Source organism: Mercenaria mercenaria, chromosome 15 (assembly GCF_021730395.1).
Source record: "Mercenaria mercenaria strain notata chromosome 15, MADL_Memer_1, whole genome shotgun sequence".
Classification (NCBI taxonomy): domain Eukaryota; kingdom Metazoa; phylum Mollusca; class Bivalvia; order Venerida; family Veneridae; genus Mercenaria; species Mercenaria mercenaria.
In genome coordinates, this window is record NC_069375.1 from 22,947,388 (window position 1) to 22,968,182 (window position 20,795).

Here is a 20,795-nt window from a genome sequence, read left to right on the forward strand (position 1 = left end):
AAAAACACAGATGCTGTTATAACAAATTTGAAACGTGCAAACCAACAGGTCTCCCAACGCGACAAAAAGAAAATTATTAGTTACACGCTTGATTTAGCCTGTTCATAGACGTAAGTGGAAATGCATGCTAAAGTCAACGCCTAGTAGAAGTAAGTACAATAAATCTCATGTTGTGTGGTTATGTCTTAAATTATTTTAGTCGACTGAAAGGATTTATGTTATAATTGTCAACATGTATCATATATATTTAACACACGTGTATGTTTGTTACATATTTAACTCAGACACGTCCCTCCCTCCCTTATTTAGCAAACCCGACTTTACAGAACAATGCCGTAGAAGTAGAGCATAACGTGATACTTACGGCGTGAACATCAAATCTCCATTCCAAAGCTGATCAGATAATGTATGATAATTAGCATTTATTCCATTTACTAATGAAATACCGATTCCTCTCGGAAGGATGTGAATATTCTGCTCTTCCTTAAGTGTCTGAAATATATTCAGATCCAACAGGAAATTACGAGACTCTTCTGGAATCATTAAAAACACTGTTCCACCGTAGCTGTGACAAAGGTCAACAATCAGGCAAAATTTTCGAGAATTCAATGGTTTAGGAATATCAACTTCGCTTCCCATAACACTAAGTGTAAATCCGGTATCAAATCTAAACACTGTGTATAAATGGTCTGGTAATACGGGCGCCCCTGTGCACCATGAAACCCCATCCATATTTCTCCCATATATTAGATCGCTCCTTATGTCTTGTACAGACAATATTTCAGTGCTAGACTTTTCGAAGCTCATTCAGGAAGTGCCGGAAACAGCGATAAAAGAAACGTTTTCATAAAAGAGTCCATGTTGGTAAAATCAAAGAAATCAGCCTCCACTAGTTCAAAAGATCGACAGTCTTCTGGTGTCAAATCATTTTCTATAAGTGTTCCTTGTGCCGACCCGTATTGCACTCTATAGTTAAAGACGAATTCGCCATTTCTTAAAGTAACTTCGATTCCTTTTAGAGACATTGGAATAGAGAAATCATTTACTTTCACAAAGACTATACCAAGCGTATACATGACATCGGTATCATCAGTCAGTCGGTACCACTCTGAGGTAGAAGAGAGGGTAATATTGATATCATTACCATCTGTGCAATGGACAAGTAGAACAGTAAAACATGGTTTTGGAAGTAGCTGCCGAGGTATTTCTAGCCGTTTAAACACTGTGTCTTTTTCTGCTTCACCTTTGGATTAGACAAAGTACAATTCGTCCGTTATGTCAATATAAATGTGATTAACCGACAGGATTAGTTCATTCAATAGATGGAGTACCGATTCAAGCATACTTTTGTATTAAGGTATCCTCAGCAGGTAATGCACTTACTTGTACTTTAGTTCATAACATAGCTGTATTTTTTTTAATTCCCGCTTATTCTTAAGAGATTATTTTATCTTCGAATTCAATTTTGATACGTGTTGAAAGGCACAAACAAACACAATTTAACAAGTACTTACCCCCGGCACAGGAAACCCCATCATCCTGCAGTTCACCCTCCCCGGAACAGTTGCATTGAAACGAACCTTCTGTATTTATACAAATGTCCTGACAACCACCGTTTGCATATTCACACTCATTGATGTCTTAAAAAATATAACAGATAAAAATTAAAGGTAACGGTAGACATCCTGGAAGCACGGAGCACCCAAAACACAGTCACAGAACAATGCATCGCAAAGTAGGCCCGCAACAAAAGAAACTGTTACGGAAAAATAACAGACGGGTTGCTTCAAAAATCCAACTAGAAGTATATGCAAAGAGGGTCTAGATGGCCCTATATCGCTCACCTAAATTAAGTTGCTTGCTTGAACAAATTTCTTTGCTATAGCTTCAAAAACAAAAAAAAAAACTAGGTGAGTAGGTCATGGTACAGATTATTCAAGAAAACTACTGAAAACTGTTACAAAAATTATACAGATGGTCCAAATCTCTTTGCTGTAGCTTCCAAAAACAAGAAAGTAAGACAGGGTTAAGAATATTAAAGACGAGTACTGAAATCTTTATAAAAAGTTATGCATGGTGTCTAAATTTCTTTGCTGTAACTAAAACAATAACAAGAAAGTAGGTGAGTAGGTCAGGGTTAAGAATATTAAAGACGGGTATTGAAATCTTTATCAAAAGTTGTACATGGTGTCTAAATTTCTTTGCTATAACTTCAAAAACAAGAAAGTAGGTCAGTATGTCAGGTTAAAAAATATTAAATATGAGAATTGAAATCTGTATTAAAAGTTATAAACGTAGTCCAAATTTCTATGCTGTACCTTCAAAAACAAGAAAGTAGGTCAGTATGTCATGATTAAGATTATACAAATTTAATCTGTATCAAAAATGTACATGTAATCCAAATTGCTTCAAAAACAAAAAGTAGTCCAGTATGTAACGATTAGAAATATTGAAATCTGTATCAAACATTATACTTGTGGTCCAAATTTCTTTGCTATTATTTCTAAAACAAATAAGTCTATGTAAAACAAGCTTTTCCTTTGATATGAGTGATGACCTAGTTTTTGACCCCACATGACCCAGTTTCGAACTTGGCCTATGAATGATCAAGATAGGGTCATGAATGTGGCCTCATGTGTGTTAACAAGCCTTTCCTTTCATTTGACTGAATGACCTAGTATTTGACTCCATATGAACAAGTTTTGAATTGGGCATAGGAATCATCAAGATAAACATTTTGACTAAGTTTCATGAAGATAGGATCATAAATGTGGTATCTAGGGTGTTAACAAGCTTTTCCTTTGATTTGACCTAGTGACCTAGCTTTTGACCTCACATGACCCAGTTTCAAACTCAGCCTAGAGATCATCAAGATAAACATTCTATGAATGTTTGTATTAAAACAAAGCATAAATGAAACCTCTATGACTGAAAGGGCCAAACAGAAACTTTTGCCCTGTTAAGTGTGAGTAACTCTAGAACCCACGATGGAAACTAGACGGTTTTCAAAAGGAAGCGTAATCTTACTGTGACTTACGTTGTGTGTAAGTGTGGTTAAAATCGAATATAGAATGTCACTTTTATCGTGTTCACAGGGCAAAAAGTGACAAATTTTGGCTCTTTCAGGGGTCAATCCGGAACCTATGACTGGATCTGACATATTTATCATGGAATCCAAGAACTATTGTTGTTAAAGATATTTTGCAAGTTTGTTTCAAATCAAACAATAAATGAAATCTCTATATGGCTGCAAAAGCCAAAATAGCAAGTTTTGGCCCATTATTAAAATCAATAGCAAAATATGGTCTCTATCTTGTTCGCAAGCCAAACATAGCAAATTTTGGCCCTTTAAGAGACCATAACTCTGGAACCCATAATGGCATCTAGCCAGTTTTCGAAAAGAACCGAGGTATTATGCCAAGACAAGTTACTAGTATATCCAAGTTTGATTAAAATCGGTTGCAAAATATGGTCTCTATCGTGTTCACAAGAAATTGTGGACAGACGACGGACGGACGGACGACGGCCGAAGGGCAATCACAAAAGCTCACCCTGTAACTACAAGACAGGTGATATATGAAAGTGTAAAAGTCATTTCACTATACTGAATTATCGGATGTCAACATACGCTGATTGGATTGTTTATTTGATTACGAAACAATTCGATCGTCTGTGTGGGGATACCTCGCCAACAGGTGAAAAAATGAATTGTAATTGTCTCCGATATTTTTTAGTATTTCACTGAAAAGCATTACATAATTAAAAATGTTTTATTACTAAAATGGTCTATTAATAGCTATTTAGCTACTATGTTCACATTTTAGGACTATCATTAAAGACTTTAACTGATGAAACTTCCTGTTACGGAATCTGTAAATAAGTTTGGTTTATTCACTGGTTATGAAGAAAACAAATTTATCTTATACCTGTTTCACAATGTTGACCGCTGAAACCTGCTTCACAAATGCATGTGTAGGAGTTTAAACTATCAACACAGTAACCCCCATTCTCGCATGTTACACCTTCACAGTCATTTGTATCTGTAATTTATTTTTCAACGTTATTTTCTATAAACAGATATTTTGTCAGAAATAATATATATAGAGGGATCATATTCTTAGTCGAAAATATGAATAATCACCCTTAATTCAAAGAAGGTATATGCATTTGAGTTAAACGAGCACTCGGACAGATGTTATAGGTGTACATTTGTTTTTTACTGTTGTCTATATCAACGGTAATTGGTTTTTAGATTCTGTTAAAAATTAGTTTAAATTACACCACTCTTGGGGTCAGGACATACCCCCTTCCATTCTCCCCCCCCCCCCCCCTCCCAACATACAGTCGCCTCCACCCCTGCCAACTGTTTGCCACTATTTCTTAATATTATAACACATATGATCATAAAACGGGTTTGTTACTATATAACGTTGTCAGCATGTTTTAAAAGTGCCCTTTCTTTATTATCATTGCCCATTTTTTTTTAAAGAGCATTAATGGTAAAAAGGTGCATTTTAAAACATGCTGAAATTGTAACAAAACCCATTTCATGATCATCATCCATGTCATGTGCGTGATTTAATGCTAAAAATATTAGCTTACAGTTGTCAGGGGCGGTGGAGGTGGGTACCTTGACCTAAAGTGTCTGTGTATATACTTAGTGATTCCATAACTTATTAATTACGTTTCAAAGATAACACATGCAAGAAGGATAGGATATTACCATTAGATGTGTCTGCAACGTCGGCGTTATTATCCGTAGTTTAAATATTATCTACTATCAACTTTCGAAACTAATATTACATACTGACATATTTACTTTCAATGATAAAAGTTACTTATATATGCAATCATTGTTGAAATACAAAACCGAACACACAAATACACACCCCTGCAAGTGTACCCATCTGTATCAAGATAGTATCCCAAGTTGCAACTGCAGGTATAAGATCCATCAATGTTGTTACAAATCTGTGTGCATCTGGCGCTTGATTCAGAGCATTCATCAATGTCTGTAAACAAAGAAAGAATCTCTCGGAAAGTGCGTTTTAAATTTGTATTTAACATCAAGGTGATGAAGTAAAGAAGTTCACATTCTGTTAACACCGAAATTTGCCTTTAAGCTACTAATATCTAAACAAAACAATAGAACATATGAAATTTAAATATATGTGTTCTTCTCTTACGGTTAGTAGCAATTGGCAACTTATATTTTCCAGAGGTATAGCACTTGGAGCGGCCAACTAAACAAAAGCGTTTGAACAACGTCTGAAGAGTACCACCTAAGGAATAACCATGCTAAATTTGATCAGTTTCCTAATAACAATTTAAGAGGAGATGCCGATTGAAATGTTGACAGGCGTACTGATTCACCTATTGCACATTACTCTTTTGAGCTAAACATGAATTCATATGTACTCTCGTATCTAAAAATGTGAAATGTAAAATGCCCAAATACAATGTAACTTAGAAAAGATGGTGAAACAGAAAGTGCAAGATGAAAGTGTAAAATCAAATGCAGTTATTTATGCAAAAATTGAGACTATTTGAACGTAAAAAGATAGCGCGACAGACCTTTGCACAGACTGCCTGAAGTTCCTCCTGTTATCCTGTATCCGCTGTAACACTCACATCTGTGTGAACCGGGTTCGTTTATACATTTCTGATCGCAGTTTCCATTTCTGATAGTACACTCATCCAAATCTACAATGGTGATTAGAAAGAAAGCAGTTAACAACTCATTAAAGTTATTATTCTCCGCTGATTCAGTCACTGCGTTTAATAAGACATCAGAAAAACTATAAATTATATCTCGCATAAATTCATATGATTGTTAAATTAAGACTGTATCAAATCTGATCTGACTTTCATAAATGGCCCAGTAAACATTATTTTTCACAAAAAAGCTTGTAATAGATCGTCTGAGTAAATCTTAGTTCCAACCAATCTGACTAAAGTACATCTCCAATTAACGCTATGCTTTGGATCTGAAGACGTGCTATTAATAGCCTCGTTCTGGCTTCCCTTCAGCTAGCCAATCAGAGCATTGCTTTAACCTTTTGAAAGTGGAAGTAGAAGTTTAAAAAATCTATATTTTGCGTGGGGTTTTCATGATTACAATACTTTTGACGACCACATCATGACTGGGCCCTCGTGTTTTAAGAGGACTCATATGTCAAGGTACGGAATTGGTAACGTAAGGTGTCAGGCAGCCGGTTAGCTCAATCGGTAGAGCACTCGCCCTGTAAGTGGGGGGGTCCCGGGTTCGAGTCCCGGACTGACTGCACATTTTTCTCACTCTTTGACATTCGACACTATTTTGATGGTTCAACCAAATGCTTGTTGAAACGAATCGTCTAACTGGTTCAAATAAAATAGATTTGCGAAAATAAAAATAGCAATTATATCAGAAATCCAAATATACAGAAAGATGAATGTGAATGGGTCATTGTCAGATCTTCGTTTAAAAGATCAAGTACTTTATTCAGATTGAGTTCCAACAGAATGTTAAAGTTTGGCTAATTAATCTAAAATACTAAAATGTATTGTAAGCCGCAGCTTTCATTCAGTTAACGTTTATGCTATGTCTGCTGAATGATTCGAGCAGAACTATTTTTAGTAAGAAATAAAAGGCAATTACGTGTAAAATTTAATGTTGATGAATTTACAGAAATCCGCCGCCTACTAAAATAAAGTTGATAACATGTGATCAAAAAGCATAGTATCGACAGCATACATGGACATAATGTTTTTTCTACCTTTACAGGAATAGCCATCATCCTCAAGAATAAAGCCCGAACTACAATAGCAAGTGTAAGACCCTGGGTTGTTGTTACAGTAACCTTTGCAAATAGCAGTGTCATCAGCACACTCGTCAATGTCTAAAACATAAATAGATTTTTGCCAACAGCTTTTACATGCATATACTTTTTAACTGCCGAAAAAAAAAACAATATTGTATTTCACCAGTAATGTGTACTAGACAACAGAATGTTGCTTTTTTCATATACTAGTAATGTCATAACAAGATTCATTGCGAAAAGAACTTTCTAAATTGTAAAGGCATGTCATTAATATATTTGTGTTAACAAGAAATGGTATAGACACAGTGTGTTGCACGATGTTTAAATATTTAATAAAAACTTCTCTATAAACATTCGGTATCCCTGACTCATTCCAGCGGTTTGGTTATATGCTAGAATTTTCTTTTCTTAGTAGCGTTCTATGCTTCCAAATGATCCAAATATAGATTTCATAGTTTGTGTTCCGAGACAAGATAAATTGTTGATATTTTTTATTGTGAGGGCTTTACACGAATAAATTAGTAACTTACCTTCACATTGTTTTCCATTAACAGCTAATATGTAACCTGTATTACACGAACATATGTAAGAGCCTACTGTGTTTCTGCACTGATGCTCACATCCTGATGTGCCAAGGCTGCATTCATCTATGTCTGATATAGAAGTTGCAAAAGAATCACAACAGACTGATAACAATTAAAACTGAGATGCAGATAACTTCTTTGTAATTTACTCATATTTCACAATATTGAAGCATTGTTAAACACGGTTGAATACAGTGTTTACTTCGGTCCTAACATGCACAATTTAAACGTTTGAAAGGAAAACATGGCTAGTCACTGATAAAGCTGATATCTCCTGGCATTGCATGAACATTTTATTACGCTGATCTATATACATATTCATTTTTAAATGCTAATTCCGATTTCTCGCTAGAAATAGAAACTAGTTATAATATTTTTTGCTTCCTGTCACAGCATCTGGAGAATCACGGGCCACCTAACGGGCTCGAGCAAAATTAAAACCCTCATGATTCCACTAACGTTATAACATATAACTACAAGAATAATCCCTACAACGCAGTTATTTCTAATTCACATATTTTAAGAGCTACTTCAAATATATATGTAGATTAATTTACGTTTAATTGAATATGACTGAAAATTGTACCATAGCATGTTCGTCCGCCTAACCTGTACCCACTTCTACAGCTACACGTGTATGATCCAACATTGTTGTTGCAAGTTTGGTCACATCCACCATTGTTATTATTACATTCGTTCAAATCTTCAAATATAAGCAATGTGTCATATATGAATGTTTCTATGAAAAGGAGATGAAAAATTATTCTCAAAGAAATAAATGGAAACAAATAAGATGCACAGGCTCTTACTCCACTTGCCTTGATACTGCAGACAAAAACAAACTTAAAACAGTTTAAGGTATAAGATCCAACGAACACTAAAACTTTATAATATTAAGGAAAAAAAATATAAAGACACATTTATTTCCAAAATATGAGGAATTTTCGTCCAGTTGAGTTCCAAATATACTGTACCCCATTCATCATTTCATCATCAACACACACCCAACCTAGTTTCGAAAATCAGCAAACTGAGAAAATAAACATTACACGTTTAATGACCGTTTTCTTTTTAATATTAGTAATACATACATAAAATGATGTTTATCAACAGAAAAGAATATTTATAGATACATTACGATATGCTCTGATAAAAACGCTTTATTGATTGATTTGGACTAATAAAATTTATTCCAACACCAAAAAAGAATACTAGCTTAAAATAATATCTTAGAAATGTGTTTTCTTTTAGTTGTTTTTCTTTGACGTCCCATTGACACATATGAAAACTACCTTAACGACTTGGCCTTGGATATCCCAAAACATATATTAGAAAACATATATGAGCGATATGCAACAATCTAAATAAATAAGTAAGTAAATTCTTTATTCATCTTTATTTGGCTAAGCTAATCTTCCGTGGGGCTCTCTTAGGACTAGAATGAACAGTATTATTTATTATAGTAACAAAATATTTAAAAGTAATCAAAGAAATTATACATGCATAAACAAAAGACATGAAATGTAGTCAGCATTAAAACCCATTCATCCATCGATCCATTTTGTACAGTTAAATTTAAAACATGGCAATGAATATAAGGTTTTAATTTCTATTAGCAGTTGACACTTTATACACAAAACACGCCCTCTGAAAAAAAAGACGTTTATCAAATCTTTGAATTTTAAGTAATTTCAAAGCTTGCTCAAAATATTGAAATTCGTATTTTAATAGTGCGACAGGCTCGTTTTTCTAGTCTGTGTTAATTATAGACGTTTTTTCCCCCAAATAATAGCACAGTAATCCAGGTGCGGTTGAATATATGCTTTATAAAACAAAGTTCTATATGATACTGTTAAAAATCTCAGATTTTATACAATAGCCAAAAATATGATGCTACTTTTTCTGCAAACATGTTTAATATGAGTGTCCCACTAAAGATTATCTTGAAGAGATATGTAAAGACGTTTTTTCGCCTGTACTTTTTCCAAATAAATTTAATATCTTTACTTTGTAGTTAAGCTTAAGTTTTCACTCAGGTAAAACACATTTTCTTTGAGTAGTGGCAATGAAAATTACCTTTGTTTTATCTGTATTTAATTGCACAAATTTTCTAAAGAATATAATGACTTGTTTAATTTTGTCTGTAGTAAATCGTTGCTTTTTTGAATATCATAAAACGTTGTTTTATCCGCGTAGAGGTCAGTAGATGTCATTGTATTTCCTATTGTAAGTGGTATGCCATTTATAAATAGGAGAAACAGAAGAGGCCCCAATATTCACACTTTAAGCACGCCACATGAATTTTTATTTTTGTTACTTGAGAGTCTACTATTTACTTGCACGAGTTGACAACGGTTGTGTTATAAAAATGCTCACCCTATAAGCTTTCCATAGCCAAACTTTTCATCCTTAGTCACTGTAATATGTTCAATATTCTTATCATTTTGAACAAAAAAATCAAAACTAAATTTAATTTTTTCTTTGAAAATATATGTAAGTATTGGACTACTAAAATAATGCCAGCTTAACTATGTTACAAAGAATTTGTTGACTTATCACATGGTTAGACCAATACATGTGGTGATACTTGCCAATACATGACTTTAGATCCGAACTAAGTGTATAACCAGTTCTGCACGTACAATAGTAAGAGCCGTGGGTGTTTACACATGTCTGTTTGCATCCATGAGAACTACTGGCACATTCATTGATATCTTAAATATAAAAGATAAAGAGATAATTAAGACGACTTTTCCTAACTTTCTATTTCTAAATACAATTTTGTTTTTAACGCACAGCACGAATGGAACGCCTAGACTGTCTTATGTTGAGAATGACTGACATGCCTGGTTTAAAGTCGTTCTGTTGAGTCCGAGATGCAATATTGAGGGTGGAAATCACAATGTGTCCAGTTATTGAAGTGTTATGTTGTGTGCTGATTATATTTTCTTCAATCCAGTCAATATATTGTTGGGTGCTATAGTCATTTTTAAAAATGTTGTTACCACATGCCTGTTTATTTTAAAAACTGAACATAACGACCTTTAAACCGAGCAACACTTTGACTTGATTGAAGAAAATATAATCAGCACACAACATAATGATAGTACCATTTAACAGTTCTTTCGCACGACTGAACATAATTAGTATAACACCAAGAGCATATCATTGCAACTGAAAATAATGAAATTACTACTCAATAATACACTGTCTCAGCTAAACATAATGATAGTACCACTAAAATGTTTATTTTCATGGTTGAACACAAAACAGAATATTATTATAACTGAACATAATAACTGTAACACCTCACAATGCATCTTTTTAACTGAAAATAATTTTGTTGCCACATGCCTGTTTCTTTCAAGAACTGAACAAAATGATTATAGCACCCAACAATACATTGACTTGACTGAGGAAAATATAATCAGCACACAACATAACACTTCAATAACTGGACACATTGGGATTTCCACCCTCAATATTGTATCTCGGACTCAATAGAACGGCATTAAACCAGGCATATCATTCATTCTGGACATAAGACATTCTAGGCGTTCCATAATATGTGAAGCTAAAAATGCAACACACTGCAACAAATATCACATGTACGAACAAAGTAATACTGTCTGAAGGAAAATAGATATCAACTAGTTCTACTATCTATGATTAGTTCTTGAAAATTAATGAGCTTATGTTGAATTGAAATGTTTTAATATTTTGAAACTTGTATGTCTTATTACCATTACATCTTGGTGAGGAATACCCGTTAGGACAACTGCACATGTTAGGAGACTGGCACGTGCCACCATTCAGACAGGAATTTGGTCCTTCGCACAAAGCTGCGTATAATATAAAAGCACATAACCGGTATGCATCAGTGTATATGCATCTACACATAATAGAAACTAATATAATAATTTTGCTTCAATATATAGTTTTGCAAATATACTTAAATGTGTTACAACATTACAATTAAAACTTCAAACTAAAAGGCTGATATATGATTCATGTACATGCGGGTAGAAATTTCACAATAAGGATTATGTTTTTAAATGTTATTTCAAAGTTATCTATACTGAGGGTAGGAACTGCACAATAATAACATATTACGTTTAACATATAATTGTAAAGTTATTAAAGTTGAGGGTAGAAATTATAACTGAATAATAATTACAGACTACTTTTAAAACTGCACAATGGCAACATATTGCTTTGAGATGTTATTATCAAATCATTATCACAGGTGAGGGTAGAAACTGTACAACAATTACAGATTAAATGAAATAATAGTGTTAAGTTCTCAGAGCTGAGACTAGAAACTGCAACATAATTACAGATTGCTTTTGAAATAGCATTGTCAAGTTATCAAAGGCAAGAGTAGAAACAACAGAATAATAAAGGATAACCTGTAAAACAAGATTGCTTATTAATTATTGATAAATTACTTTGAAACTGGACAATTAATACATCTTAACTGCATTATATTACAGACCTCTCATGAATTTAAATTACACAATTAAATGAAAATTAAAAAAAGAAATAATTTCAATGATTTAGATTTGAGAAGTTACAAACGGCACAAAAAGCACAACTAGCTTGCTTTATACTTAGCAATAACTGCAGTTTTATTACAGATGTCGTGTTGTACATCACTGCTCAATTAACTATAGACTTTGTTACATGTACCGCTTACCTTTCTTAAAGCTTTACGTATGTTACTATGTTTTCGAATATAAAAGTCTGTACTAAAAGAACATATTTCTAATTTCACATTGGGCTTCAAACATACTTTGAGCAAACAGTGAAAAGTATTGTTTTCTTTTCATGTTTCATATGGTAGAACTAGTCCATTAAACGATAGATTTTGTTATAGAAATTGTTTATAGTACTGATTTAATTTCTTGAAGTTTTGTTTTTGTTACTATTGCTTGAAGATAAAGCACTCAACTAAAAGACGCAAAAAGTAAATACGAAACTTAAAGTCTTACGTGTACTACAGCTACTTCCAGTATAACCGGAACAACACACCTGTCTATAACGTGTACAGCTGTAGCTTACTGTCCTGTTTAAAAACAAAAAATCAATTCTCATTTCTATACCATTATGGTATCAAATTTGGAGAAAAGTGACGAAAAGAAAGAAATATAAAACGATCGCTTAGATTATCTTTTATATTTTTATTCAACCACCTATCAAAACAACAATCACACTTTAATCACAGGTTTTGGGCAATTTAAGTAACCTAGTATTTCTCATTGAAACATGTCAAAATAATCAATACACCAACATTTTGACACACCCTATGGTATCGCAGGTGATGGGAAGGAATTCTTTGAAATTTCATAGGGTTTCTAAGAAACTACCTGTCTAATCCAACAAGTTAGCCATACCTGTTACCACCCAACATTAGTGCAATGCACAATACCTTACTTTTGAAAGAGCTCAAGTATTCAACAGAACATGTTTAAAGCCAGTATCAAGAACTGGAACACTTAAAACTCTCAAGTGTAGAACAAAAAAACCCACCCCTCTCAATTTGATCAATGTATACGAAATCCCATTTTGGTTTTGTTAAACAGAAACTTAAAAATCAATACAAATATCAACAGATATTTAAAAGTAACAATTATAAAGATAATAACTAGCAACTGCTAAACCTATGTAGTGGAAATCTGGATGTAATTGAAAAAGTAATTTTTGTCAAATTGCACTGATGTGCTGATACGTTTTCAGATGAAATGGAGCAACTATCAGCATCTAAAAGTAAAACGCGTAGAACTGAGGGATGACGAAGTATATGCTTGTATATTTGTTTACTATAGAATTCACCAGTAATTCTGTAAGTACAAACATGTTCAATACTCGACTGGAGTACTGATATCTTGTACTCGACCCAATCCTGCTGATATTATGTCAAAAATAATTTGTTGCATATTCAGGAAGTCTCACACACATACTTATAAGTTATTCAAATACTACTGATATTGATATTAATAATGTTACCGCTTTCGGTCTCATAGACAGTAGTTCCATGGATACAACATACAAATTTTTTTTATTAGTCATTGTTCAACAAGCCATCGTTAACTTGATCTATCTGACATTGGTGTTGATTTGAAGGTTTCCAACGATATTCTTTTCAACATTTGAGCTAGCTTAACACTTTATTTGCAATGCCATTTTTAGATTTCAAATTCTTGTTGTTCCAGATACTTCTTGTAATAAGTCTTGACCAGTTATTTTAGGTACCAACGTTATTAGACGTATGAAGTCGGCTGCAGCCGCAGTAACAAATACTTTGCCAGACGCATGGAAAATACTTTGCCAGATGCATGGCTTTTGATTGTCTTATTTGTTAGACGGTCGCTGTAAGTGTGCCAATGAACATACAGTTGAACTTGGACCCTACGAGTACATGTATAAGAGCGTGATTGCAAAAGGTATTAAAATGTCTCCTCGTACAATCGATCAGGACTGTTAAATTTCGATTTTCTTGGATAGTTCAGCACGACCTTTATGTCGTGTTATTGGTACTGTTTAGTTTCTCAGCTTGAACATTTTCAATATTCCCGCTTTCACAGCTTTGGGTATTGTATAATCACCCCTTGGATATGGTGTTTGCTTTTAAATGTTCTTTTGCCAGTTCCTGTGATATGCAGGCTCCATAACCTCAGATCCCTTTCTAAATTCCAGCTTGTTTACTTCTGCCCATTGTTCTCTTGTTTAAGGCAAAGACATTATCTTAACTAGGGATATACGCCGCTTTTCATGGAATTATACGCTAGTGTATCATTGAAGGTTTCATGTTCACCGCCGTATGAATACATCTGCGGATGTCTATAAACATTTTTTTGTACTTGTATCAGGTGTAAATGTTTAATTTTGTTCAAACCCGGGGCTAGAGGGCGTGGACGGTAGTATCCATTTCCACTACCGTCCATAAACAGGCTCAATATAACCGAGCCTGCAACATTTTTGTTTTTGTCGTGTTGAGCGACCTGTGCAGTTTCCACTTTTTCTATTTTTGTCGTTCAGTTCAGAAAGTTGATACTAAGAAAATGTCTTCTGACAGCTCTTACGGTAGTAGATAATCTTGACTCTGACATGACACCTCCATCTACTACTTCTAGATCATTTGGGGATTTTGGTTTGAGTATTGACATTGAGAATCTATCAGTTGTTTCGTGTACCAAAGGTTCTAGGTAACTGGAAACACATCTTTCCTTGGTTGTAATGATCAAGTGAAACACCAAATCGTCCACGGAGTTAAAGATTCCTCCCTAAATGTACGAAGAAGTACGCCAGCATCTCCGAGAAATGTTTGATAGCAGTGACATTAGAAAGAGCAATAGCCCTTTTTCATCCAATGTTGTTTTGTTAGGCAAGAAAGATGATTTACTTCGTTTTTGTTTAGACTATCAGATACTTATTTCCATGACCAGGAAAGATGAATACACACTGCCTAGACGACACGGTTGACCTTTCGAAGGTTCCAAATTCTTTTCAAAACTGGACTTTCATTCAGATTGCTCGCAGGTCGGGATGGAAGAAGAATCGAAGTCAAACACTGCCTTCTCAGTTAGAAATCATAAATTTTATGAAGAGAATCGTACTTTTTCGGTTAAGTTAATAGTGGTGCAACATTCCAGTGACTTCTGTTATGATTTGCTATAGCGCAAATGTCTTGTTTTTCTCGACAATATTTTGATCTTTTCACAGACTTTTTAAAAACGAATCTATCGTCTCTGGTCAGTGTTTGAAAGAAGAAAATTATTTTAAACTTAAAGGTTCTAAGTTAGAACTCTTTCAGTCTTTAGTTATTTGCTTTGGTCATGTCATTTCCAAAGACGGTATCTCTATTGACCCTGAGAAACCTCAGCTATATCAAACTGTCTAGATTCTACCAGTATTTTTCAATTGCATACCTTTTTGGCACCGCCTGCTTCTACCGTCGTTTCGTCACAGATTACTCAAAACAAATAGCCTAACATGTTTACCATTTTCTCGAAGGGCATGGAAAAGTCCAAGAGAGAAGTCTCAGAAGAAACACGAGTCCCTTTTAGACTGGAACTGATCACGGAGAACCTCATGCCCTCTTGTTATTGTCTTTGTAGACTTTTCCCTGCCCTTTTTTGTCCATTCTGTCGCTCTAGTTTGTGAGCAGATTTGCTACAAAAGCAGGAAGATGGCACCCAACGAGCAACAGCTTATGCCAGCCGAGAACTAGGGCCTGGTGATCGGAATTATGCTGTATAAAAGCTAGAGATTAAAAATTCATTATTACCGTTACGCTAACTCCTTCACTGTTTTTACTGACAGCAACCAGCTGACCTCTGTTCAACTGCAAAGCTTGATACCACTAGTCATATATAGTTTCCTGCTTTATCAGCTTACAACTTAAATACAGTCTTGGAAACTTAATATTGACTGTGACGGCCTAAGCCGAAAGCCAGAGTGCATTTCTAAAGTCGTCAATGTTGTTTATTCGTCACTATATCTGTTTCGCCCGTTTAATATTTGTTTGTTGACTAAACTCTTCAGATGGCCACTGAAGAGATGTTGAAACCAACAGATGGTGTCAACCTCATCGATTGGACCCTAAGTCCCTAACATAGCTAAGATTATCTCCATCCTGAGATCAGGTCCGTGATCCTGGGGAAGAATGATCTACCTAAAGAACTAAAGTCACTGCTTCATACTTCAACAAATTTCATTTCAAGAAAAGTGTCCTTTAGAGAACTGCATCTTTGGAAGGTGAAAAAGTTCATCTTTGACGTACAGCGGTATTGTCTTCGAGGGATCCACAACGAAATTGGTTATCACGGGTTGCGATTGCTAGAGATTCTATTGGTTTGGGATCAAACATAATAATAATCATCGTATTCTTCTAGGTAAACCTTGTATTTGCAGGAACACCCCTCAAGTCCTAGCTGCTGAGCGCCTCCAAACTCCCAGGCCTTTTGAATTAGTATGCATGGATTTTCTTAAACTTGAGAAATGCAAAGGCGGTTATGAGGATGTCTTATTAATAACTCAGTCTTTATTCTAGTTGAAACCCTATAACCCTATTTTCCTAGCAAGACCCAGACGCAACAGGCGTTCACCAGAACGCTATAGGGAATTGGTTAATCGACAGTCAATTGACAAAACAGAATTCTTTATCTAATATTCATTTTTCATTTTGTAGTGTTGCTTACATATAAGTGTTTTATAACCTACAAATTTCGAGTTTATATTCTTCTTAGTGTTTTCTATGAAAGTTTTATTTGTTAAGGGTCAAAGTTAAAAAATTATGATTGATAGCAAATTTTCAACTTAAACTACAGGGTAGTCTACACTCAATTTATTGATGCTTATTTTCATCTTAGCTTCCAGAAACATTCAAAACGTTTAAGGAAGTGTGTAGCGAAGTCTAGTTTCACTCGTTAGGTTTTAACTTATCAAAACGTTCTGTATTATATTTGTATGTTCATATTCTTGCAGTCATCGTATAAGTACTCCGTAGTCAGCTGTATCGGAACTATCTATACTATGTAAGCCATTGTATTGTGTTGTACACCGTGTTTGTTTTGTCGTGTCCAGTCATGTGTCCAGCCGTACATCCAAACTTGTTTTGTAAGACAGAATACGTTTTGATTGGTCAGCTATGCTTTCTCTACGCATAAAAACTTTTTGTTTATTATTTGGACAATCAGTTCATAGTGAACTCAAGTTCCTCCTTCTAGTTGTTTTATTGTATTTGCGTTCTTTTTGTAAACTATCCTTTTTTACGCCATAAATATTTATGATTACATCTTTAGACGTATCTGGTAAGCTATTTTCATTGTAATTGCTCATTTAGTTATAACCGCGGAGAAGTATTGTTCTGTGAAATCTGCGTATTTCTATTTTTACTGTTGTTGTATTACAATTCGTATTGTTTCGTGTTTCTGATTTTAATGTTTAATGCAATTATGTGTGTAATATACTGGTACTATGCCCAACAATGGAAGGTTGAGTTCACCATATACAGATGTGTAAACTGTTGTGATGTAAAATGTACGCTGTAAGATAAAAATATTCAAATACGTACTAAAGAATGTCATACTATAAAAAAGGTGATGCGTGTGATTATTTGCAACAAACATTGACAGGCATATACTAAATTTTACATTACATCTAAACGTGTTAGTAAAATATTAATTAAATATCAAAAGTAAAGCATTAGCACATAGCAAAACAACTATAATATAAACCCCGCTATTTAACCGACAAACGGATACTATAATTTACCTGTGCCTTGTACATCTTCCCCAACCAAACAACCCGCAGCTTGTATAGTATTTCTCCGATGTATAGCAGGTATCTTGGTATGACTGTGTGCAATAGCCAGCGTAAACATCCCTAGAAGATACATTAAGTAAAGTTAAACCATGTTACAATGTCCATATCTATCTACAAAATGACGGTAACAACTATACATTTTTTATTCAAACCGATTTAATACATAATTTATTGCGCATATATTTTGCTGATTTGAAATAAAATAATGCAATACTATCTATTCTTGCCACAAGAAACATAATAATAATTATATTATTTCTTTAATATTTAAAAACAAGTTATTAAAACTTATCAAGCTTTTCGCATGGATATTACCACTATCAAAAACATTTTTGATACATTTTATCAATGACTTGACAGAAATTAAACTACCGTATTCTCTGCTTCGCCTAATTTTTTGGACTCCTGATACTCTTGAAATTATCAAAAAAAATGTATCACTATTACCAGAATTTTTAGGAAGTGTCACGTCAGGTGATTCATAAATGTTTGTCAAGTATATTTTGTTTGAGCCACACACACTTCAGGTGGATATCCTAAGTTAAGATGCACATGTCATATTAAAAGAACATGAGCATAACTCCCGCCAAAATAAGTTCTTCTACATGTACTTTTTTCTATCCGGTTCCTGCACCACCGCACTTCTAGATTTATGGCAATATAACTATTTCAAGTTTAATGCCGAGGACGAGATTGTTATAAAACAAGAGGACCATGATGGTCCTGAATCGCTCACCTGTCCCCACATGACCCAGTTTTAAACTGAGTATGACGTCGTTTTTTCTATTATTTGATAGTGACCTAGTTTTTGAGCTCACGTGACCCGTTTTGAACTTGACCTAGATATCATCAAGATAAAGATTCTGACCAATTTTCATAAAGATCCAAGTTTTTTCTATTATTATACCTAATGACCTAGTTTTTAAAGGCAAGTGACCCAGTTTTGAACTTGACCTAGATATCATCAAGGTAAACATTCTCACCAATTTTCATGAAGATCTCTTGAAAAATATGGCCTCTAGAGAGGTCACAAGTTTTTTCTATTTTTATACCTACTGACCTAGTTTTTGACCGCATGTGTCCCAGTTTCAAACTTTATCTAGATATCATCAAGATAAACATTCAGACCAATTTTCATGAAGATACATTAATAAGTATGGCCTCTAGAGAGGTCTGAAGGTTTTTCTATTTTTAGACCTACTGACCTAGTTTTTAACCGCAGTTAACCACGATTCAAATTTAAACTAGATATCATCAAGATGAACATTCTGACCAACTTTCATACAGATCACATGAAAAATATGGCCTCTACAGACGTCACAAGGTTTTTATATTATTTAACCTACTGACCTAGTTTTTGACGGCATGTAACCCAGTTTCGAACTTGACCTAGATATCATCAAGATGAACATTCTGACGTTCAAAAGTATGGCCTCTAGAGAGGTCACAAGGTTTCTCTATTTTTAGACCTACTGACCTAGTTTTTGACTGCAGTTGACCACGTTTCGAACCTGACCTAGATATTTTCAAGGTGAACATTCAGACCAACTTTCATATAGATCCCATGAAAAATATGGCCTCTAGAGAGGTCACTATGTTTTTTATTATTTTACCTACTGACCTAGTTTTTAATGGCACGTGACCCAGTTTTAAAGTTGACCTAGATATTATCAAGGTGAACATTCTGACTAACTTTCATGAAGATCCATTGAAAAGAAAGGCCTCTAGAGAGGTCTGAAGGTTTTTCTATTTTTAGACCTATTGACCTAGTTTTGGAGCGCACGTGACCCAGTTTTAAACTTGACCTAGATATCATTAACCTGAACATTCTGATTAACTTTCATAAAGATCCCGTGAAAACTGTGACCTCTAGAGTGGTCACAAGCAAAGTTTACGGACGGACGCACGGACGGACGACGGACGCTGCGCGATCACAGAAGCTCACCTTGTCACTTTGTGACATATGAGCTAAAAACTATTGTCAGCATCTGTAAATATTGAGAATTCGCTTATACACAAAAGAATTTTGTCGAAATATGAAATGTAAGCAGATATTAAATTCGTCTTATCATCCAATTCTTTCTGAAAAATCACAGGAAGCAAATTCCGGTAGTCACCCCCACTTCCATAGTTAGTTGACATATTTCAGTAAGATTTACGTGTATGACAATTTATCAGTCAAATCAATGTTTTCTGCTTACGTTCTTTATTTTTTAACAAAAGTGAGAATGTTTTATCTACAGATGTTTTCAAATAGAGTGTTGTACCTTTAAGATTGCAAAATGTTGTCAAAGAATGTTTTCGTTTTATAAACATTTTTTCTGTAAATTGTAAATTCCCACTCGTTGCATAGGCTAACAATATTTTATAACAATCAAAACCTTGATAATCAATTTTGACATATATGTGTTTGCTCAAGAGCATTAACAATATGAAAAAGTAAAGATTTGACTAAATCAAGACAAACTCTAGTGTCAATGGAACAATCGTGTCCATTTCTACTTTGACGTTTATTGTGTGTCATTACGTTTGCTGATTTGTTAACGACGTGGAAAGACACGTTTGACTAAATGAATGGCCTAAAACTTATATGTTTCTGAAGCAATATTGCTTATTGTCGTACTTGTCTGAAAGTTTGAAGCTACATACATTCTCTTATTAGTTAACAACTTAAAATGAGGCAAATTTATTTAATTCTATGGCTAATAATCAAGTGTTATAGGAGAAGTCGTGTCCGCTATTGAACATGAGATCTTGAAACCATGTACTTACAATATTTGTAAGTTAAAAAATTCTGGACGCAGATTTGTCAACAATTTGATATAAGACAATCTTTACTAAGTCAAATATTACAGCTGTTATGACCCGGAGTAATCTGGCCAGTTATCAAATTTAGTGTCGATCAGAATTCTTCAAGTGCCGTGTGACGACCCGTACTTGACTTAGTTTTGTTATATTCTCTGGTCCTTCGTTTTGTTCTATGCGTCCAAAGGATCTTTCCCATGTGTAACAGTAAAATTGCTGTTAGACGACCTACGAACGGACTGATCGGCGAAGGAGAACATATGAACGGACAGAAGGG

The 20,795-nt window shown here is 34.3% G+C and overlaps 1 protein-coding gene across 1 annotated transcript in view; it reads right to left on the reverse strand.

The window, feature by feature from the left end:
- The window catches only part of LOC128548962 (uncharacterized), a 62,636-nt gene that overhangs the window by 14,899 nt on the left and 26,942 nt on the right, over nucleotides 1-20,795 (reverse strand). Inside the window, 13 exon segments of the mRNA XM_053524779.1 lie at nucleotides 365-807; nucleotides 810-1,243; nucleotides 1,515-1,640; nucleotides 3,927-4,040; nucleotides 4,890-5,012; nucleotides 5,575-5,703; nucleotides 6,759-6,881; nucleotides 7,334-7,456; nucleotides 7,974-8,090; nucleotides 9,979-10,101; nucleotides 11,131-11,229; nucleotides 12,379-12,452; nucleotides 17,663-17,773. Coding sequence (XP_053380754.1) covers nucleotides 365-807; nucleotides 810-1,243; nucleotides 1,515-1,640; nucleotides 3,927-4,040; nucleotides 4,890-5,012; nucleotides 5,575-5,703; nucleotides 6,759-6,881; nucleotides 7,334-7,456; nucleotides 7,974-8,090; nucleotides 9,979-10,101; nucleotides 11,131-11,229; nucleotides 12,379-12,452; nucleotides 17,663-17,773 — 2,139 coding nt within the window.